This window comes from Sturnus vulgaris, chromosome 3 (assembly GCF_052056855.1).
Source record: "Sturnus vulgaris isolate bStuVul1 chromosome 3, bStuVul1.hap1, whole genome shotgun sequence".
Classification (NCBI taxonomy): Eukaryota; Metazoa; Chordata; class Aves; order Passeriformes; family Sturnidae; genus Sturnus; species Sturnus vulgaris.
In genome coordinates, this window is record NC_142245.1 from 28,419,042 (window position 1) to 28,442,217 (window position 23,176).

Here is a 23,176-nt window from a genome sequence, read left to right on the forward strand (position 1 = left end):
GACTGCTCTCACCACAGCTCAGCATCATCTCTTTGCCAGTGGAAGAAATTATGACGTGTCTCAAGTCTTGTCTTTTTAATGCCAGTAATATAATTTCTTCCTCTTTCAAAATTGATTCATTTGAAGCCCTGACTTGAGGCTGGTTTTCCATGAACGTATTCATTTTTTTAGAATGAAGTCAGGTTTTCCAATTGCCTTCTTGATTAGTCTAATGAATTTTCCTCCTTTCCCGTCATCAAATACACTTTCCCGGAGGATAGGGAGGTTCATCTCTGAAGGAAAATTATTCTTCTGTGACAGAAGAAGTTTTAAATTAAGATTTTGAAAACGCCTGATGATTATGAGGTTCTCAGTATTTCAGGTACTCAGTTCAAAACATTGTAAAGTGACAGCAAATGCTAATTACTTACCCTCTGTTTCCTGACGCTATTTATTTGAGGTTCTAAATTAGCAAACAAGACCATCATTCATTTTTGACCCAAAATATGTCTCAGACATTCAAGCTTCTAATTCTGCTCCAGTTCAGAAGGCTGAAGGTTTCCAAGCATGAAGTTTAAAACAAACAAATAAATAAATACTTGCCTCTTTTTAATTGCTTCTTATTTTCTGAACTTTCCAAGTCTACGTTTTCAATCTAATTCTTTTTGGAGAGAGACTTTCATCTCCCCTTGCTTTCCAACTAACTAGCTAGGTTTAGGTGCTAAAAAAACTTGCACAACAGAAAGGACTTTACTAAATAGGATAATTCTGCCTGCAGGCTTGGCCTAAGCACAGAGACCAGAGCTTACACTCGCCTTGACTCTACATCCCAGCTAACACCAACTAGTCACTGTACAAGTGAGGTGGCAGATACTCTTCTGTACTTGCCTAATTCAAATCTTCATCTTTCTGCACAACATCTCCTGTGATCCAGACTCAGTCCCTGTGGTGCCCAACTGCTCATTTTTGCCCAGACATTCTGCAGGTCTCCATCATCTGTCTCACCTTTCCATGGGAAAAGGACTGGGGGAGGTAACTTCCATGCTTCACATATGAGGTATAAATTACATTACTTTTTACCTGTCCTGCTTAATATAAATAGTTTCCTTTTTGTAGATTTATTATTTGCTCTTGATAGAATATGTTAATGTTTACTTCTTCCCTAGGCTTGAATACTCAAAGACACAGTGAGTTTTCACCAAATATTCCTCAAAGAACAACTCAGTACGAGAAATCCTCCTACAAGTCCTACACTTATGCACGTGATCAGCCCTGCCAATCCACTGCAGACTGCAAACAGCCATAGACAGGATTCCAAATAGTTAATGTCAAAGAGCTCATTTTCTCTCATCTCCATACAAATTCCTGTCATGTTGCATTACATATAAACAACTGAGAAACTTAATGACATGCCTTTCAGTCAAAAATCCATATGGCTTTTCAGTCTGAGCAGATTAATTGCCGTTTGTAACAATATAAAGGGATTCAATTTGATTAGTGTTTCTATTGTTCTTTGAGATAAAATGTTTTATATGAAAGTAAAGCCAAGTTTTCAGCTGCCACGACTTTATTGACTTCTGTGGAAATATAAAATACTCATCTAAAATCCATAGTATATCATTGTTGGTGTGCTGTTACAGTAAATAAATTTTATAAGCTTCTGTAAATTATATGTGCCAGATCAGATTCCAGGCCCTATGGAAATGTCATTGTAAATGAAGCGAGGCAGTGGGAATATTTGCCTTTGGATGAGACAATTCTGAATGAATCTCTTAGATTTTTATCATTTTGAAGAGTTTTTCTACTTCCATTTTTTCAGCATCCCTGTTTTCTTCTTGATGTCTTGCTCTTATCTGCCTGTAATTCTCTTTAGTTTCATTTCTATGCACTCTAGGGTAGTTTCTCTATTCTTGCTACAGACATTGCTCTGATGTTCTGTAGTAATCCCGTAGACCCTAGTCCAGTAACCCTGCAACACAAGTTCTGCTTGCTGCCAATAGGGATAATGTGAGGAACTTCCAGGAAACCTCTCTGAGTACATCTCTCACTGAACAATATGTTGTTGTTGTACCTCAACCCTTTAGGATGCTTTTTAAAAAAAATTTACAGCGACTCTCCTCTCTTTTTTTAAAGCTAAATATTACAGAAAAGATATTTAAGTCAATAATGAATGCATAGTTTGCTTGGTTTGTTTGTCTATTTTGATTTTGTTGTTTTTGTGGGTTTGGGTTTTTTAAAATAGTACCAGCTTTCTTTAGTTTAGTTTTCTTTGTATAGTTTTCTAGTTTGCAGAATAACATGGGGGTGATCATTGCTCAGAGAGGTCAGAAGTTGTTTATGTTGTTTTGAATCTCATGGAACTGCGCTGGGAAAGGGATTGAAGTTTTTTGGCAAGTTTGTGGGCTTGCCAATGCAATTTCACTAAGTCCGTGCTGTTGGATTAAAAACAAAGGTTGCAAATATTCTGCAGAAACTGCCAATATCTGATTGTTTGGCCTCCTATTGAGTGATCAAGTATTCCAGCAGTTTCACTTCTACAGGGCTAGCACATTCTATAAAGTGGGAGATGTTTTTAGTGTAATATTAGCAATATTACATTTAACTGTTACAATACTGCCTGACACAGAGGGCCAAAGCAAAAAAACTATATGGAAAATTACAAGCTGCTGCACTTTGAGCTGAAGCTGTGTATATTGGATAGAGGAAGCATGTAGTTCATATCACCAGTGGGATATGTTACATACAGATCACATTAAACTAGGCTGCAGAATTGAAGATGTTTAAATCAGCATTGTAAAGTCCTGAAAATGTGTTTAAAAATGAGGGAAAAAATTACATTATCAAAATACTGAGTCATTACTTCGATATGTGTAGAACTCCTTTCTATATGGATTCTTCATCCCTGTCCTTTTTTCTAAGACTCAAAGACCTTTTTTGTATATCCACTTAGAATGCATAGAAACTTTTAGTTTTGATGGGAGGGATTTTGAAATACACTATTTTCACACTGCATGTAATAGCATGATTAGGAGGACAATTACTGCAAATTCTTTCATTTCTTGGTGTAAAGATCTCCAGAGGCAGCAGGAACCACTATTGTTACCCATGTGTTTTGTCACTTGAGGATTAGGGCTTTTTCATTTTGTTTATCTAGCCTATCTACTTGTAAGCCATCACTCCTTAAGAAGCACGGTTTTGGTCTCAGATTTCAGTCTCAGATTTGGGTGACCTAATTAATTTGATGATTATTGAGGCATGGTACAATATGCTCCTCCCATGAGAATGTTTAGCTTTCTTAAGTCAGAGGCTGTTGGAACGAAAAAAAAGCATCTGACAGAATCAGATTTTCATAAAATAATAATAAAAAATCGCCACTCGTGAAGATTTTTCAGCATAAAATTTCAGCGTCATTTGAAAGTTACTGATAATTTGTGCAACTGGATGAACACCATCCTTTTATAACCGTGGTAGGTAGAGCATGAGGCTACTGGAAAAAATAGGCTCTATATTGAATTTTCTTTAACTAAGTTTCCTCAAAGCAATCTGTGTTAACAGGTCATGAGGTGACTGCTTGGGCAAAATAAGATATGTAGCAGAAAATGATAGAAATCAAAATTAAGAGGAATTAAGTTTTTTAGAAGTATTCCAAACCTTGGTCATCTCCAAACCGTGCCAGTACAGAAGAGTTTGCTATACTATAGACCAGATTTAACTAGAACTCTTATTTGTCACAATCACTACATCTAAGTGTCAGTAACGCTGAAAACGACGGATTATATTTTCTTCTCTCTTCAGATTCTGTTTCCTTACTAAAAGGGGAGTGGATCATTGGTGGAGTACAAGTGCTACTAGTGGTGACCAAAAGTTGTGGTGACCTAACCAGCCTCTGAAGTCCCTAATAAGGTAGCCATGACTGCTGTGTGAGCACCTTGATAGCGGGCAGCACTCGGAGCTGTCATCAGCCACTGGTCCTATAGTGCTTCTTCAGGCAAGTGATGCAAGCACTTGTGTGTGAGAGCAGACATCCTTTCCTTGCTTCTGCTTTAAAAGTAATGCAGACACATGGGTGAACTCAATTGCCCTGCATTTCAGGCCAACAGGTATTTCAGGGACAGCTTCAAAGGCATGTAGCTCAAACTAATGAGAAGGTGGGTAGAGAAGATCAGATTTACTGTCTAGTCTTGGAAAAATAATTTTTTTTTTCTGTTTTCATCAGGATTTTTTTTCTTTAAAATCGATAAGAAACTTGTTTTTAAATAAGAAACTTGAAAATTAATGCTTAAAATCAATAAGCTACAACTCCTATGATAATGGTCTATCTGGAGCAGCTGAGTTTATGCCCTCAAGGGAGAAGCTGGGGAAAGTCGAGGGAAAAGCCAGGAGTACATGATTGTTTCTGTATTGATTCACAGATCTGTTTGCCATCAATGCTATCATTGTAGTGGTGACATGGACTGTTACAGCTAAGAGTGAAGAATGCAGAAAGTAAGGGGTTTGACCCTACAGCTTGAAATACTCAAAGGTTTAGTGTTCTGAGTAAGGCGATAATCCAAAGCCTATAAAGGCAGAAGAAAAACAGCCTTTGGCTCCAGCGGGCATTGCATCAGGCCTGCAGATGACTGGCAATCAGCAGACTTCATACTGTGTAATTCTGTATGAAAGAAGCATTAGTTCTCCAACACACAGTCAGCTGAGGAGGAATAAGACATGCTGTGTCTTTGCAACTCACCCTTCTGGCCAGCAGACATCCCTGTCACTGCAGGCAATGTAGATGTTCTTGCACAACTGGTGGAAAGACATCTAGCTCTGCTTTGCAACTTCTGCTTCCTGCTAAGCCATCACCAGAGAAAGAATTAGCAGAGATTCCATTGTCACATACCACAAATCTGAACCCTGGGTTCTATTTAAATGAGCACAGGAGAGAGACTGAAGACTCTATGACCCCTGTGAATTGGGGGATTGGTTTTCCTAAACTGGAGGGCCAATGTCAGAAGATCAGATTACAAATGTCTACCCGTGTGTTTTCACTGTGTGGTGGGTTACCTGGAGTTCAGGCTCTGTAAATTCCAAGGAGGTGGTTCCAGAGCAGTTTAAGCATTTCAGCAGTTCCTAGCACTGGTGGTCTCAATTTGGGAAGGATTTCCTAACATGTCTGAAAGCCAAAAGCTTATTTGCTAATTTAATAAAGAGGAGGGAACCACTGAGCAAGTCCCTAGAAGATAGACTAATTTGTTATATAATCCCTTCTTAATGTGGAGAATTAAGGTGAATTAAGGCAAGATGACTACATGCTTAATACTGGCAGGTATTGACATTAAAGGTGGGAGAGAGCAAATTAATTTCTGCTTGTTGTTTTCAGCACGTGCCAGACTGTTACTTCACACCAGTGAGAAAAGGCTGGAAGTTGTATATTCCATATGCATGAAGTAACAGTTGGCACAAATCACCAAAAGCAGAAAATTAAAAACCACTAAAACCCAGCAACCCAAACTGTCGCTTGCTGGCAAGTTTTTTTAGCTTTTCTGCTAAAACAAAAAAAATAAAAAAAAATAAAATGAAGGCTTCAAATAGAGTATTCCACCAGAGTAAACCTGAGTGTTTGGTTAGGTTCTCCTCAATGCAAATAATACGTGAGAAGGCAGCAATAGCCTCAGTTTTCCAAACTCCTCCTCCTCTTTTACGCCTTTGTGAAGTGCTGTCACAGGCAGTCCCAGCGTGGGGCAGGGGAGGATGACAGCACTTGACTCAGGTCGGTCCTTTTGTCTGCTGGCACTCTTGGCTATGAAAAACCTGTTCTTCTCCATTAATGGGGATGGAGATGCTTGGAGCTGCTCTGCCAAGTAAATCAGGATAATGGAGTTTTATATCTTCCCTTTGCTGGCATTGTTGAATTTGACCCAAAACAGCTGGAGGTAGCTCTATCTGCACAACCTGCCTCTATCTCATGTGTCCTTACATAGGCCTGGGATATCTTTGGCACTTGTGCCATGGCTGCCAGTGCTTCAGAGGCACAAAGGGTTCTAATGTCCTGCCCAGCCCCCTGCTCAACCTGCCCAAGGACCTGCTGCACTTGTCAGCTCCCTGAGCCCACCCACCTCAGTGATGCTGCAGCAGGGCCAGGCTCCAGCTGCCCACAGCCCTGCCTGGCCAGGGCCCCTTAGAGCCAGACCTACATCCCATCCTGTCACCACAACCTGTGTGGTGCTCTGGCAATGGCCATGGGTTACAGGAGTTTTCCCACATGCTTTCTGTTCAAGATGATGTCCTTTGCTCACAAGATTCCCTGACCATCTAAGTCTTCCCTGACACTTGCATAAGTACATCTGTGAGTAAGTACACTTATTGAGAGCCAAGCCATGTGTATGAAATATGGAATAAAGCATACAGAAGTATTACGTATTGTTACTCTAAGATTGCTTTCCTGTCCTGCAATCTCCCTTTCTCCTCCCTTTCCCCTCTAGTTTGATGTTACAGGGAAGAAGAGAAGCTGGGGGTAAAGTGAGGCAGCCTGTAAAGCAAGGAATGACAAGCAAATCCGTATCAGGAATTAATTTCAGCATGTTTCATATCAAATCACTCAGGAATCACAAGAATTTACTCCTTTACTCCTATTTTGTTGATGACTAGAATATAACGTCTAAGCCAAAGCTGTTGTGTTCAAATCACTCTCATTTTATTTTTAAAGAAAGAATCTGTTTTTGCAGTTTGACATGTTTCTTGTTTTCAGACTGTTTATTTTCTGTGTGGTTAACTCTAGGCTTTCTACAACTGACAGCTTATTATCTCACCTTACAAAAATTATGCATGGCTTCTGGGACTCATCTATCAAAAGGAGAGAGAGCGCACAACACTCTGAGAAGCTGGTACCTTCCCCCCTCCTAGTTATCTGGGTTGATGGTTGTTCAGTGAACCTATTAACTGCCTGGAGTGACTTGCATCTTTACAGGTAAGGGACTGTATTGTCTTTCTTTTCTGTGTTTAAATGGCAGATGCCACGCCTGTGCAGTGTCCTGGTTTAACTTTATCTCTGGCTTGGTGGTTCCCAATGCAGCTGGCTATGTTCTCATTGGATAGGAAACCCTTCATGTGCCTGCAGAAGTAATGGCTGTAGGTGAATGTTTCAAGTTCCCCTTATCTCATATTCTCTGAAAACTGTCTCAGTTCGAGGTTTATACCTTTCAGTGGAGCACTTAAACACACACTTAGCTCTAAGCACTTAATTCCTATCATTTCATTGCACAGGGATAGATTTCAGTTCATGGCTTGCCAGCACTTCAACAGTTTTCTTTGCAGTGGCCAGATAAAAGTAAGGAGCCAGCCCTGACAGCCTGGGGGTATGGTTTGCTTTCTGGGAGTAATGGAGAGCACCATTCAAGCCTTTCATGATACTCCCAAGTAGAGATTGATGGGAACCTAGGTCCAGCTGCTCACTGAGGAATAAGGAAAGGTGCTCTCCAGAAACCTAGATCTGACCTACAGGGAAATAGGAGAGGGAAGGATTCCCTACTTTCTCTGGTTGTGGCTACTGGTAGCACCATGCTCTGCTAGCACACGTCACCCCAGCAGCACAGTAGGGGTCAATCCTTTATGCTGTGGCCATAATACATCAATCTGCCAGCACATCCCTTCCAAATCCTATACCACCACCCCCAGTCACCCACATCCACTCTTCTCTACTGTGTCTCCTCCCAGCACCAGCTCACCCTTAAGAGTATGTTTAAGGGCAGCTCAGAAAGTGAAAAGAGAGGGATGGCATAATCCATCTTGTTTATGTTCTGACTGAGCTAACAAAGTCTGAGCACTTTGTCCACATTGTGATAAGGTCCTAAGAAATAACTGATCACAAGAATAAGAGAAAAATAAATAGGCCAAATACATCTGCATGGTAGAAATCATCTTTGTGGGTGATGCCAAAATGTGATGGGATGTGTTGAAGTGTGGCCACTGATAGACTCCAGTTCTTCACTCCAGTTACAACAGAGGGAAGTTCAGAAGCTGTACCTGTCCTGGGAGGAGGCTTTGTGAGGTAGTATATAATAATATGTATCAAACTGAGACTTTTCAGAGAGTTTTTAGCTGGAATATGGAAATATCTTTGGAAGCTTTATAATCATTTAATTTTACCGGAATTTGTATGTGTTAACATTTTTTTCTATAGCAACGCAGAAGGAGTTTGGCTTAGGACTAGCTGCCACTGGCTTCCCAAGAATTATAAAGCCAAGCTAATAAATGACCTTGATCAGATAGCACACCTTACTCTTGTCCCCATGTGGTCCTGTTCCAGTCTGTTTCTATCCCAAGCAGCTGCTGGGGCAGAATGAACTGCTATGTCCAGCTGGCAGAGCTGTAACCAGCTTTATTATAAAGGCTTGTGACAGAGCATAGTCTGCTCTCATTTATACCAGTTAAAAACATGTTATGAGTTCTTAGCTCAGTTCTTGTTCCTTTTGTGCTGCTGCAGCAAAAGAAAGGACTCAGAAAACTGCTCTCACCAATAAAGTCTGGAGAAGTCATTTTGTAAAGGAATAGCTTGGCTTGGGCAGTCCTGGGCCTGCTCCTTGTGCTGACAGCATAGCTGAGTGCCTCTAGGAGTGTAGTCACCCAAAAACTCTGGGCTGCTGGCAGAGGCTAAGTGGCTTGGCTCTGCAGAGAAGCCCTGTGGCTGCTGTCTTACCAGCTGCTGGCAGTTTTGGACAAGCTGCACTTGTGCTCCTATGCCACCCTGATTTTAGATGTGGCCATCTGGGATGGCTAAAACTGAGGTGAAAAACTGGACTACTTTTTTGACATGTGACTTTTAAGTTGTGTAGCTAATGATGGACAAGTTTAAGTCATAGAGGAAAGGCACTAGTCAGCCACCTTGGAAATCCCTCTTTCTGAACATGGGTGGTATCTTTTGTGGCATTGCTTTTCTGTTTTGTGCAAATTCCCAGCTCTTTAGAGATCCAGTCGACTATCAGACAAAAGAACCCTCACATTGTATGCCAGTCTGGGTACATACTTGATGTGAATTGAATACAAAGACCTATTCATCACTCCTAGTGCTCACATAACTGACAGATTAAATCACTCTCTGGCTGTGAAGATGACAGTGGCCCAATAGCTAATGCTGTCTAACAGCCTCCATTAGAAGACCTTGTTTCCGATTGTTTATAATTTTGCCAGACTTCAGCTGCTTGAGCTGGATTTTCCCATGCCATATGTCACCAGAAACGGAAGGTTTGTGTGTGGAAGAGCCTAGATGAATAGTCATGGCGTTGCCAAGCTCATGTATCACTGAAAAGTCACTTGAACACAAATTTTTAGAGAATAACTGTACATTTCTCCTCTCTTGAGGGAGAAGGAAAAACATCTGGAGTTATATGCTCTCCAGTGGTTTTCGTTCAGGCTGAAGTTGGAGCTGCTGCTAAACAGCCAGAATGCAAGCAGTTCCATGTCAAATGCTGTCAACTTGCTAGATATTGTTGACTCTTTTAACCTTTTGTAATGTCTTTTGAGGCTGTGCTTTGTCCACTGACATACTTAGTCCCATATTGTACCCATGTTCTGACAGAAGTTGTTTTAAGCAGGCTGAGATTATGCTACCAGGGAGCACATCTAATGGTGTAAGTCTGAGCACAGGTTTGTGTACATGTGATGGTTTTATAGCTCTCCTCTGCTCAACCTTTTCCTTCTTTACTGCTGTCCAGTTGTATTTCTGACCAGCAATCCCTGTCATAATGGTTTAGGTCTAGATTTTCAAATCTCCATGCTGCTCTGAGTACCAGGCTGAAGTTGCTAGTTCCTAGGCATGAATTAGCTTAGCAGCTTTTAGAATTACTTTTATTTGGCCTGCTGAATCAATGCTGGTACTTTTTCCTCTGCATTTCCAAACAGTACTGCAGAGGTCAACAGGAAGAGCTTTCAGGCTGAAGTCTCTAGAAGAGGTGGTTGTGTTGGGAGGACGGTTGGTCACCAGAAATAAACGGTATGGGTATGGATCAGGGGTGGGATGAGGTTAGAGGACCTAAAGTATCTTTGAGAATTATGTGCATCTCTGTGAGTAGTATCTGCCCATGACAGCTGAATTGCACACTGGGTGGAAATGTGCTGTCTGGCCTGCAGCCTATATAACCCTTTCCCATTCCCTACAGAGATTTTTATTAAGTGAGCTTTACAAGGAGCTAGAAAGGACTTTTACCTGTCACAAGAATCTGAAAAGGGAAATCTGTAAACTCCCCAAGGGGAGTTTTTCCTTAACCATTACACAAACCAGAAAATGTCCAGATCTCAATAAAAACTGTGTGTGCTGTTTTCCTACAATTTGAATTGTAGGAGCTATTGCCTAGGAACTATCTAGAGGCAGACTTTATAACCATATAGAATATTTTCATTTAACTACATGCACTACTGGACCATCATATGATTTAGAGCTCTGACAAACCTGAACTCCCTTTAAACTAGATAGCTTGGGTCCATTATCCCAGGAAGACTGTTCAGGGTGGCCTGCCAACAACAGCTGGCCATTGACTGAGCTCTGCTTTTAGAGTGGATTTTGCAGCATGCTATGGTCTCTAATGGCAGTGCCATGGTGTTGCAGTACCTTGGCTGGCTAATTCAATGCTTTAGTTTGGTGGGTCAATGCCATGCTGCAGTTTTAATAAGGTCTGTGGTAGAGGCACATCTGCAGTCAGAAATTGTCACCATTCTGCACTGCCAGCATGGTGTAATACACTGCACAGATCCTCAAGCCAAAATTTTAGAAAATTAATCTGGATCCTATAAACATTTTAATGGGCAGAAGCAAAAATACTTATATGGCCTGACAGGTCTTTTTGTCTCTTTTGACTTCATATGGAGGAAGTGGTCTTTTCCCTTAGTGAAAATGAAAACACTTCATATTTTTGCTGCAATGGAAAGATCATGTATTATATAGATCCCACTGAACAGTATTCAGCAAGCATCAAATATCTTTGAGTTTCCATTATAAACTTGACTTTATTCCTATTCCTCCCTTTGCCAAAATTAGCCCTATCCACCTACAACTTCACAGGCATAATCTTATTCTGGGACAGATTTTTTGGAAGAGTTGAAGGAAACTGGTCAAGGTGTTTAAGAGAGATGATGACTAAAAAAATTAGTTCATCTGCTTGGAGAGTTTCCTAAAGACTTTTTGGCTTGTCACATCCTGAAAATGCATTTGCCTAGAGATTCAAAAAAGTATTTCAGATCTGTTGGTCTTGGCTAAAAATGGTGCCTTTGAATAGTTTTAGGCTGTCTGGTGACAGAATTATTTGGTTACTGAAAGTGGTCCCTGCCTCCACGTGTTATGTGCTTTTTGGAGATCTTAATTCAACTAGTCAGTACCAATGTGCTTATAAATTCATGGTGGCAATGTAAGGTTTCTAAACAACTCTGCATGTATCCTGCACAGACATATTCCTTATCTGAGACTGGTCCTGTCTGCAAGCACTGCTGTCTAAAATCCTCACCTGTTTCCTGATTCCCACTGTAATCCATGCTGATATTGACAGCATGGATTTACAGTGATAGCATGGCTTTTTAATTCCTGGAGGCCTTTTTCAAAGGAAACAGAATTCAAAGTTGAGTCTACTAATCTCAGTGGTTTTTACTGGGTCAAAAAATTCATACCTGCAACGATTTGTGCTAATATAGCTGCAAGCCACACATGATGAGACTTAAGCCAATATTATTTTTCAGCATAAGTGTTTTGGGGCTTATTTGTGGTTTTACGACAAAGTTCTGAGGCATAACATACTATTCTTAAAGAGAATTTATTGCAAAATATGTGCTGAGAACTTTCTCATAATTGGGAAATTTCAAAATATGGTTCTTGAAGTATGACCAAAACCATAGGCAAAAATTCATTAGGCTATTCTCAGCATCTCTCACTTTAAGAAGAATGTGGCATCTGCAAACAGTACAGTACAGTTCTGCTATACCACTGCACTAATGTGGTCTCCCTGAATGATTCCCTTAGCTTGCACTGAAAGTTATAGCAGAGCAATGTGAACAGTAAAGTTCTGCCCAGCACATACCATTGACAATGGGAATGGAATATGTTCTCTGAGACCTTGGGTTTGGTTAATGTTCCCAGACTTTGACATTTAAGCCTTGATCGTTCTGAGCTCTGGACCTCAGTTGGTTTAATTGTTGTTGAAGCCAAGTCCCCGATCTACAAATTGCTGGAGCCTTGTATGTATTTGGGAAAAGTATGACATCATTCTTTCTGTATTTATTTAATTTCTGTATTATTTAATTCCATCAGCATTTGTTATTGACCGCTATTTGAAGCAAGCTCTAGGGCTGGATGGACCTTGGTTTTGACTCAGTATGGATGTTCTTACACTATATTCTAGTGTCAACAAAAATAGTTGACTATTTCTTGAAAATAGGTCTAGGAATTTACTTTGTCATCTTAAGGACTTAACAGTCTTTACTGTTTTGTTTTGGGGATTTTTCGTTTTCCTCTTTGTGCTCTGGAGCTAGGACTTGAATCCTACATGAAGCACTGTCTTATATCACTTCCAGCTCTCGACAGTCACATTTTGAATGGGCTTAGTAGAAACTAGGAAGGGTTTTGCACCTAGATGCTGGTGACAGTGATCATACCCTGACAGGACTGAGCAGGAGGCTGCTGGTTGCAGACTGCTCTGCCATACAACCCAGGAACTGAGCAGCCGGACTGTCTCACTGGCCATTGTCTTCTGGGACTGAAAAATGGCCTGATTGGAAGGCAGAAGTACTGAGTAAGGTTACAGAAGAAACTTTTCAAGAAGGAAAATGGGTTATGATGATAAGACAAAGAGTATCTAGATGGATTGGTTGAAAACTTGGAGTATGGCTGGCTCCATGATAGTCTGCAGAGATGATAAAGAGAAGAGGAAGGCCTTACAGCAGAGAGAGAGTGGGACAGTCTCTGTGATCCTGGGGAAGATTTTTGTGAGACTTGGAGCTGAGCACATGCTCCCTCTGTTCAGGTCCTATGTGCAGCTCTCAGCTGTGAATCCCATCAAAGGGACTTCTCCCAAATCAAGTCTACACAGATATTGAGAGTCATTGACTCACACAGAGATAGGTTTTTACTGAAGGAAATCTGGAAAAGTTATCAATTCCACCTTTCTACCCCACGACCAAGTTGCAATCATGTCACCCCAAGCTGCAGTGTCTTATCGTTGATACAGAAGTTTTGTCCAATGTCTAATTTAAACCTCCCAAGCTGTTTGGTTTATGCTTCTTAATGGTTTATTCTTCCTGATCTTTCTATCAGGAACATATTAGTTCCTTATTCTTTGCAACAGCTTTTTAGGTGAAGAATATTAACCTTCTGTCTCTGTTGTTACTTCAGAGAAAAAAGCCACATTTTTTGCAGTCTTCTCTTTCTGGACCCCTGTAAATTTTTGCTGATCTCCCCTGACAATAGTTTCATCTCTTACTTGAGGTACTGTGCACTAAACAGGTTGTGGTCTTCCAGGTGAATCTTTACCTATGGGAATCAGCCCACATGGGCTTTTTCAGTAATCTTTAAGACCCTTTAAATACCTGATGTGAGGGCTTTGCCCTTAATGGTCAGCTTGTTCCAACATAGTCTCTGGTATTTTCTCTTGTGAATCTAGACAGTTTTGCAAGAACAGATGAGTATTTATGTGTAAACATTTTGCACTATTGTATTCCATCCATTTTAGATGATCTCTCTGAATCGTATCAAGAACATTTTAGATTCTGATTATTTTAGTATCTGTAACATCTGCAGTCTTTCCTTGTTCCATCTGCAAGACTCATATTTCATATTCAATCTTCTATGCCTTCATTGAAACAAAAAGCCTTATACAGGATCAAGGCCCATAGAATTCCTTACAAAACATACACATTTGGGTATGTTAGGATGGAATTACCCTGTGGATACAATTATTCAACTAGACTTGACCTCCTGCCCCTTCCCACAGCAGTTTCATTTAGAACACAGTTCAATAGCGTGTCCATGAGGATATTACAGGAAATACCACCAAAGGCCTTGCAAAAAAATATGTAAAATAAATTCAAGCTATATGACATCTCTAGCTAGTACTTCAACTTCCCTTTAAGACTCCTAGAGTGAAATTGCTCAGGGAAGTGGAAGACATGTAATGTGATATGTTATTCTCTAAGTAAGTTTTGCATATTTTAGGCTGAAATTTTGCCTTCGAAATAATTGAACTCTCTGGTTGCTCTTGATCTTTAAAGTAAGATTGATGAAAAAGGGAGTAAAAAAGGGCATTAGACTCTTTGACTTCTGTAACATCCTCTGCACTTCCACATCATAGAGTACTGGTCCAAATTTCCCATTGTTTTTCTCTTCTTACCTGTAAAATTTATTTTACTTTTGATAAGTTTTGCTAGTTGTATCTAATCTATTTTATCTTTAGTAACTGTTTACACCCCCCTACACCTTCCAATGAATGCAGTATTGTGCTGAGTTCTCAACCAGATGTACTAGTCTCTATTTTACAGATATCTCTCTTACAACTGAGGTCTATTAAAAGGTTGTGAGTTGGTTGAATTCTGCTGAATTTCCTTACTTTCCTCTAAAATGCCATAGTTGCACTTGGTTTCTTACTAGCACTTCTTGAATGACAATTGTCCATAATCTGTTTTTCCTTTAGATTTGTCCCTTATTAAATCTTCCCTACCCATTCTCTGAGTTTATTAACATTTGCCTTCTTGAAATCCAGTGCTGCTGGTCACTTGGATCAGATGGCAGAAGATGACACTATGTTCCCTGCAGCGCTGATTTCTTGTAAAATGTCCTATCTGGCAGCAGACTGAGTTGTATGTTACACTGCCCTCTACTTACGTGCAAAGCTGCAATGCAGCCGAGGAAGGTTGTGACAATCACAGTGTGTATTAGGCCTTAACATTTAGGCTGCTCTTCAGAATTTATTAGACAGAATGGGAAGAAAAATATAACTTCAGAGAAACTTTCTGTAAGGTATTAATAACTTCCCTTGTAATGAATCTCAGTCATTGCGGACAGAGGATCTGTGCTAATGAAGTGTTTAGAACACAAATTCCTTGTGATAATAAATACTCCAGACTAAGGTATGTAAGGATGCTGCTCTACCTAGTTTAATAAAAGCTCAGACCATTATGTGTTGATTTCATGTTGCAATGGACAGACAGTCAGACTTACATGTAATGGGGGAAAGGAGGAAAAAAGGCAATAAACTTCACCTTAAGCAGAAATGGCCATATCAGACCTCTGCCTTGTAAGAACAGTGACAGAAGCTCTTATATCTAATGCAAAAGCAGTAAGACTTCAGACTCCTTCTAAAACCCTCCAATATTCTTTAATGTTGGTTGAGACCACTATAGATACATCATGGTCCCTCTCACAGGTCAACTAATGATGGTCAATAAGTCAGACCAAGCTTGATGCTTATATTAAAAAGCCTTCCTATTGCACCATTGTTTTTACTGACAAAATTACAATGAGAGTTCCTTTACTATCACTTCAAATCAATTTGGTTTCTCTAACTAATGAAAATTAATTACCAGTAAGCAGTCCCATCTGTAGTCAACTTTTATGAGAGCTATAAACTAGTAACAATACAGGCATCATGGTGTCAATGTGGTGTGGCAAGATAGAGGAGCAAGCCCTGCCTGTAGTCAGAGTACTGGTGATGGCTTAGGGAAATGCAGGTTGTTGAATCACTCTGTTCCATACTGCAGGGAACTGATGTGCAGTGTCCATACGCTATCTAGTGGCTCTGTCGATTATGACAGTGTCTCTGAATTACTCTTTTCACCTGTGAATTGCAGGATTAAAAAATACTTTAGACAAAACTGGAATTTGTGAGTCTGTAACCATTCCCTAATGAATCTAACACATTTTGAGGCCATAAGTGATTAACGAAGAAACCCAAAGAAGTGATAAAGACTGTGTGAATGTGCAGGTAAAACTCTTCATGGGGGCTTCTAGGCAGTCAGTCCTGTCATTAACAGATGTCTGACAGGCACTGGTTAAGATCTTTCTCTTTTCTGTACAAACTTTGTTCTACATTTATTACTAAAAACCCCCTCAGTTTAGGAGTGCTTCAAGAACAAGTTTAAGTATCATCTTTAGTTGCTAGATTCTGCAATATTTTGTGAGGTAAAGCCGATAATCTAAATATCTTAGACTAAGCGCATAGTAGACAGTAATGCAAGGCTAGAGGTGTTCTCTCCAATGGGGAATGCTAATCTTCTTCCCTTGAGATTATGGACTAGCAAAACGTGAAGATCACGCGTAACAACATTCTGATCTTCTGTTTCTGCCAGAGATGTGACTGCTCTTCAGTAAAACAAACAGCCCTTCTGTTTTGTTATTTATCTGTGAAATGGAAAAAGTACTGTTCTATGGAAGCTAGAACTGCTTTATAGATGAGTACTACTGCTGTAAAGGTAATATTTTCTATATTTTATCTATATGAAACAGAAAATATTGTATTTATATACAGTCTGTGCCAGCACACTTAGGGGTATCATCTGAGCTACAACTAGCACACAAACGAGTTATATTTGAAAAAAAAGAAGTCTGATTCACCCTCTCAGCAATTTTGCACTTTTCTACTTAATAACTGAGAAAGCTCTCTAGACAACTCTTAAAACACCTATCTTTAGTTGTACTTAATGACATATGTGTTTTAGGAGGCTGAGTGAAGACATGATGCTGCAGGTTTCAGCTTGGGTAACTTTTCTTGAACTGTTCTTTCTAGGAAAGCAGAAATTTTCTTTTGTTCTTCACACATATCAAAGGTGCCAATTTTGTTTTCCCTTTTCAGTAAATAATTTTTCTATTTATACTTCTGAACCCTTAAAACAAATTTAAAATAGCTGGCAAATAATAAATAGCTGGTTCGTATTACCAGCATTTATCATGACTTCCAATATGAAGCTTCTAAGGTGCATATCTTTTGCCACATACAATAGCAGTTAATAAATATGCACATGAATACAACAGAAGTATATAAAGGTAGTTGCATGTGATGAGAAAACCATGCATAAGAGTTATGCCCTTTCATCTCAAATAAACCCAAAACTCAGAGCCTTAAGTATAGTGCTAATTTTGCCTGGCAAAGAGTTAATTTTCTTCACAGTAGCTAGTATGGAGCTGTGGTTTGGATTTGTGCTGAAAATAGAGTTGGTAACACAGGCATTTTTCATTATTGCTGAGCAGAGCTTACACAGAGTCTTTTTTTCTGCATCTCATTCCACCACACCAGTGAGAGGTGCACAAGGAGCTGAGAGAGGACAGAACCAGGATAACTGACCCCAAATGACCAAAGGCATCCTCCTGAGCATATGGTGTCACGGTCAGCATATAAAGCTAAGGGGGATGAAGGAAGAGAGGGGCGTCTATTTGGAGTAATGGCATTTATCTCCTCAAGCAATCATTATGTGTGATGGAGCCTTGATCTTCTGATATGCACCTGCCCATGGGCAGGGGTGAAGGAATTCCCTATTTTGCTTTGCTTGCACTCAGGGTTTTTGCTTTAGCTATTAAACGATCTTCATTTCAACCTCGATGTTTTCTCACTTTTGCCCTTCTGATTCTCTCTGCCATCTGACCACAGGGACTGAGCAGCTCTGTGGTCCCTTGCTGCCAGCTGGGGTTAAACCACAAGAGCAATAAGCATATAAGAGTTGACAGGGCTACAGGCAACCAGCTTTAAGTGCTCAAAGCTGAGCAGCTTAACCTCTTCTGCCCTCTTAGCCACTAGCACTTCCTCCACTTTTTTCCAATTCAACATTCAGTCCAGATCATTCAGCCTCAGAAGAGATTTAAAAAAAAAAAAAAAAAGAACTGAAGAATAACTGAAGTATAACTGTAACTGAAAGAATTTTCTTTTAAGATGACTGTAAGACAGACGGGCTTAAAAACACATCAGCAAATGGGATACATTTCTTACTAGCACTTCCAGCCTTGTGTATCCTATCAGCATGCACAAACCCCAGCTTAATTTTATTGCTTGTACAACCAGCACAAACCTGGCCACAAAAGTTTCAAAATAAATAATTAGTACAAGAAAAAAAATCCAACACTCAGGCTTCATTGCACAAACGTTTAAAGAGAGGAAATAATTTCTTTTACAAATGTGTTTCTCTTGTATAAGAATAATTTTGTATAGAAAATAGCTCTTTATACATTTTACAGAAATAGGCTAACATTTAAATTCTTTATTAATGAATAATCATTGAATGCAATTTAAGATTTCAGTTATATTTCAGTCACCAAACATCAATAACACAACAATACATCACCGCTCGAGTATCCTTAAACTGTTTGACTTATCAAATATTGAGTCAAGACAGTGAAAACATTCTTAGAGCCATGATAATTTGAAAACACTAAAGTAGCTTGAAACTGTCAAATTATGAAATACTTCCTGAAAGTAATACCATAATTTAAGTGTCAAGGAAGATGAACTTAAACCTTAACAAGGCAGCATTACTTGCTCACTCCTGCTGGCTAATACTGTAAAACCCAAATTGAACAAAAGCTTTCATATTAAGCTAGTTTATTGTTAATGTGACCTTCAAAACACTCCTGAAGGATAGGATGCTATCCAGGACCTGGACAAGCTCGAGAAGTGGGCCCACAGGAATCTCATGAATTTTAACAAGACCAAGTGCAAGTTGCTGCACGTGGATGGAGCAACCCTGGTATGAACACAGGCTGGGGATGAACAGATCAAGAGCAGCTCTGGGGAGAAGGACTTGGGGGTGCTGGTGGGAGAGAGGCTGGACAAGACCCAGCCATGGGCACTCCCAGCCCAGAGAGCCAAACCTGTCCTGGGCTGCATCCAAAGCAGCGTGGGCAGCAGGGGAGGGAGGGGATTCTGCCCCTCTGCTCTGCTGAGACCCCACCTGGAACCCTGCATCCAGCTCTGGGGGCCCAGCAGAGGAAGGACATGGACTTGTTGGAGAGAGTCCAGAGGGGGCCACCAAGATGATAAGAGGGATGTAGCACCTCTCCTGTGAGGAAAGGCTGAGAGAATTGGGATTTTTCAGTCTGGAAAAGAGAAGGCTTTGAGGTGACTTAATTGCAGCCATCCAGTACCTGAAGGGAGCCTACACAGATGATAGAGTGGGGCTCTTAACAAGAGTATGTAGTGACAGAGGCTAGGTTTAGATTAGATTTTAGGAAGAAATTCTTTACTGTGTAGGTGGAAAGGCACTGGAACAGGCTGCCCAAAGAAGCTGTAGATGCCTTAACCCTGGAGAGGGAGCACCTGAGCAACCTGGTCTAATGGAAATGTGTCCCTGACCATGGCAGGGGTGCTGGAACTGAATGATCTGTAAGGTCCCTTCCAACCGAGGCCATTCTATGATTCAAAACGAGATAGCAAAAGCTACTCAAGCAAATGCTATACAGCATTAACACAACATATAAATGTAATAAAAATACTTCCATTATCTTAAGAAAACATGGAAGGTAAATTAAAAAAACAACAGTAAATTAAGATATAAAAAGTAAATTTGCAGAGGAGAAAAAATTGAAAAACACATGTATATATATTTATATGTAAGGGTATGCTACGAAGTACATATATTTAAAAATACTCAATTTATTCAAAGACTGTTTAAGTCCATATGGTGTCATGTGGAACTCAAACATAACCCACACTCAAATGCTTTCTCTCTACAACTGCTGTTTCAAGCACCTGTAATTATCTGCAGATTTCCTTGTAAATTAGAGAGAAGGTAAAGCATTTACCCTTGGAATGCAACTTTATGCAGTAATAATTTCTTGCTTTCTAGGTATAATTTTAAATAGAAGATGTAACCAAGTAAGAACTATGAAACCCAATGACTGAAAACCTGAAATTTAGATGCTAATGATTCTATTTAGTATTCATACAGAGCTACTTAGGAGTTTGCCAGCTGTACCCTGTGTGAGTACTGCTGACACTTCCATGCTTCGAATATGTAGTTATGTTTAGTCAAACATGGCTCTCTCTCCAGGTTAGCAAAACTCTTGACACATACAACTTTCAAATAAATTCAGCTGGAACCGGTACACCTCTCCTCCTCACAGCACAGAGGTTGATATGGGACAATAATGAATCACATTATACTGGTTCACATTTTCATGTGGTTAGAAGGAGAAACAAACCCTTATTCCAGTGATTTTGCAAATTCTGCATAGTCAATGTATCCGTCATTGTTCTTGTCATCATCTCTCAAGACATCATCTATTAGACTAATTAGCTCTTCTTCCTTCATTGCTTGGGTATGCTCACCACCTTCCTACAAAACAAAACCACAGTGAACAGTTTAACAATCTTTCTTATCTAGTGGCACATGTGATAAGATTCCTGATAACTAATTTTTTACTAAGCTTTTCATCTTTGGTGCCTAATTTGGTACTATGTTTTATATAATCATTTATAACAATGTAAGCAAATTTCATCAGGTGGAAGCTTTGAAGTCAAAGTTCTTTGGACTTCAGAATGAGCATTCTGCAGTCAAGATTCTTGGTCAGAAATTACAAAAGCTGAATACCACAATGTATAATGATGGACAATCATCTAATAAATGTATTCTTAATTAGGATCCTGATGTAGTATAGACACTGTAGTTTCTATACATCACAGAAACATCTTACAGTAACACAGAAGTGAAAAAATTCAGCACTGTAGCTTAAAGTCAGTAAAATTCTTAGTAACACCCCTTATGGGAACACAAAGAGGTGCCTTTGCACAAGAAACAGCCAGTCATTATTCTGTCCTTGGCTCAGTATTTTTTGCCACAGGTTATTAGCAGGAAGTTACACTATTCTGAATTGTAACTACCAGAATGTCAATATGAGAAAATGTGTTTCTATTGTGTTCCTAATGACTGGAAAGAAAAAATTGAGTTTAGGAAGAGGCAAACCACAAAAGGTTCTTCTAACACAAATTTTGTGCAGGAGTTATTTTATTGTTTGTGTATACATAGCAGTAACAGTCTGAAGTTAAAAACAGTATCATATGACATGATATGATCATGCCCTATTATGGATGATTTCCCTTTCTCCCTATCCCTACCTGCCAAAGTAATCCCTCTGTAAAATGATTTTCACTCTGGAGCCTTTCCTGATTCTAGAGTTTAAACTAAAATGGAAACTTCCTAAAAACTGCAATGTGACATGAAAAGCTGTGATAATGTACATTTATAAATTCAACCAGAACTATCAGGAGAAGAACAGTCTCATTTTCAGGCAAAACTGTAACTGCAATGAAGATATGTTGCAACTGTTCTGCTGCTTTTAGAGTCAGAACTGTTTCCAAATACATGTGCCCTTACAAAACTACACCAACCTCTTTGTGGACATGTGAGATAGCAGTAGCAAGTTCTAATCCATCCAGCAAATTATTGCCATCATAATCATGCATTTTGAAGTAATGGAGCTGCAACTCTTGTGGAGACATCTCAGATTCTGGTTTCTCAATAACACCTTCCAAGTGCTCCATGATGTGTCTAAGAAAAACAAAAGGCGCAACATTTCCATCAGTTCATATTTAATTCTCTGTTTACAGCAAACTTAGTCTTTGTACATCTAAAAGCACCCTGGGCAACTAAAAGCTATAGTTTGATACCAAGATAAAGGGGGCACAGAGGTTGTTTGTTCGAGGGGCTGTAGAGGCCTCTAATACCTTAGATAGCTATTTCTATTTCTTCTGGTCTACTTAGCAGGCTATCAAAACAACTGAAGCAGAGCCCAAAATCTCTTTTTGGCTGTCTTCCAAAGCACAGGAACTGGAGGAAGATCTTTCTCAGTCAACCATGAAGTGTTCTAGGGAGTTTTATTTGCTGCTAGAATTTATGCTGTTCTGCATTTATGAAGTAGCAAATGAGAATATATATACCTGGTAGGAATATAACTTTGTCTAAAGTATGCTGATATGGGTAAGCAGGATTTCTGTAAGAAATTTTTTATAGCATAAGCAGAGCTAAAGGCTCCAGAGACACCTTTCTAGGTTTCATATCACTACAAATTTATCAAGCAAGCATGTCTCATATGTGGTTTTTGCTAATCATGCAACATTCTGAGAAAATAGGGTGCCCTAGGCTTAAGTCCAACTCGCATAACACTTTAGAGATAAGAAAATCATTAAGAAGTAAAGTTTACACTTTTAGAACATGGAACACATACTCTTTATCTTGTACCAAATTCTTATCAAGGCGAATATTTGGATGTTGACTCTCTCCTACGTGTTCCTCAGCTAGGGCAGAGATGAAGAATGCAGCCATAGCAAAGCAGAATAGCAAATGTGTTCTGAACGTCCTTTGGGCCATTGTGACCTCCTACAAAAAGGAAAACACCCCCCCCCCCAAAAAAACAGATGAAAAATACGACCTACATTCAACAAACTTAGACAGTGCTTAGAAACAACCCCATTAAGTTTCAGAAGAGAAGAACTTGCTGCATTAGAAACTCCTGGCAAACAGAGAACCACAGAGCTCCAATTAAGAGTTTTAGTGAGGGTCCCTATTTTACTGAGTTATGCAGTAATTTTCAGATAATGTCTTTTTTTCCCCTCATAGCTAATGTGCACACCTTAGCCATGTCTGGGTTTTCATACCCCTTCCAGACAAACAAGCAGCCATGCCCTCTGCCTCAGGCAGACGTGCCTCACAGCCAAGGGAGCAAAGGTCGCTTACGACACGGAAGCGGCTCCATCTCATTAGTAGCTCTGTTCAGACTGAACTCCCCAAGGGGCGCCCAGCTGGGCAGCCGTCACGCAGCCGTGCATGTGCGCACTCCCCGGGCACTGACAGCTCCAGAGCGCGCTGCCGGGGGCAGCCCAGGCGGGGTTGCCGGCTTCCGCTCCTGGTCTTCTCTCGGCCCCAGCTGAAGCTACCCCGGTTCCACCGGCCCGGCGCTGGCCACCAGTCAGCCCCCCACCCCCGGTTGGATCCCCGAGAAAGCGCCGCCGCAGCGGGATGGGGCTGGGCCCGCCGTCCCCCCCACCAAGGCCCCAACATCCCCGCTCCAGCACCGGCTGTCGGGCTGGGCGGAGGGGCCCAGCCGCCGCCGGACTACGTACCTTCGGGCGGGTGTCCGCCGTGCCGCGGGCTCCAGGCTGGGCGCGGGCTGGACACCATTCCCGGGCCACCATCCCGGGATCACCCCTGACCCGGCGCTGCCCCGCCCGCTCCGCCGCCATTGGCCGCTCCGCTCGGCCCCGCCCCG

General features: G+C 40.5%; 2 protein-coding genes across 4 annotated transcripts in view; one reads left to right on the forward strand and one right to left on the reverse strand.

Annotated features, from left to right (window-relative positions):
* TTC7A (tetratricopeptide repeat domain 7A) overlaps positions 1-23,176 on the forward strand; it is a 210,488-nt gene that overhangs the window by 19,505 nt on the left and 167,807 nt on the right. For 2 of the 3 annotated variants that reach the window (XM_088162812.1, XM_088162811.1), the window contains one exon: positions 6,737-6,925. The gene's annotated coding sequence lies outside the window, so the exon portion shown is untranslated. Of the gene's footprint in view, positions 1-925; positions 1,037-6,736; positions 6,926-23,176 lie in introns of those variants that run through there. The other variant, XM_088162813.1, reaches the window with a different exon arrangement.
* On the reverse strand, positions 18,046-23,164 carry MCFD2 (multiple coagulation factor deficiency 2, ER cargo receptor complex subunit). Its single transcript, XM_014877254.2, has 4 exons — positions 23,031-23,164; positions 22,136-22,287; positions 21,300-21,459; positions 18,046-20,247 (listed from the first exon to the last, which is right to left on the reverse strand). The coding sequence occupies exons 1-4, from the start codon at positions 23,148-23,150 to the stop codon at positions 20,116-20,118; spliced, it is 564 nt and encodes a 187-aa protein (XP_014732740.2). The 5' UTR covers positions 23,151-23,164; the 3' UTR covers positions 18,046-20,115.

What these genes read in the sequence shown, in the direction of transcription:
- MCFD2 (XM_014877254.2), bottom strand. Translation starts at nt 23,150, where the DNA reads ATGGCGGCGGAGCGGGCGGGGCAGCGCCGGGTCAGGGGTGATCCCGGG. An exon ending in CGGCGGACACCCGCCCGAAG is followed by an intron (nt 22,288 to 23,030) that starts GTACGTAGTCCG and finishes TCCTTTTTGTAG; the next exon opens with GAGGTCACAATGGCCCAAAG. An exon ending in AATTTGGTACAAGATAAAGA is followed by an intron (nt 21,460 to 22,135) that starts GTATGTGTTCCA and finishes TGTTTTTCTTAG; the next exon opens with ACACATCATGGAGCACTTGG.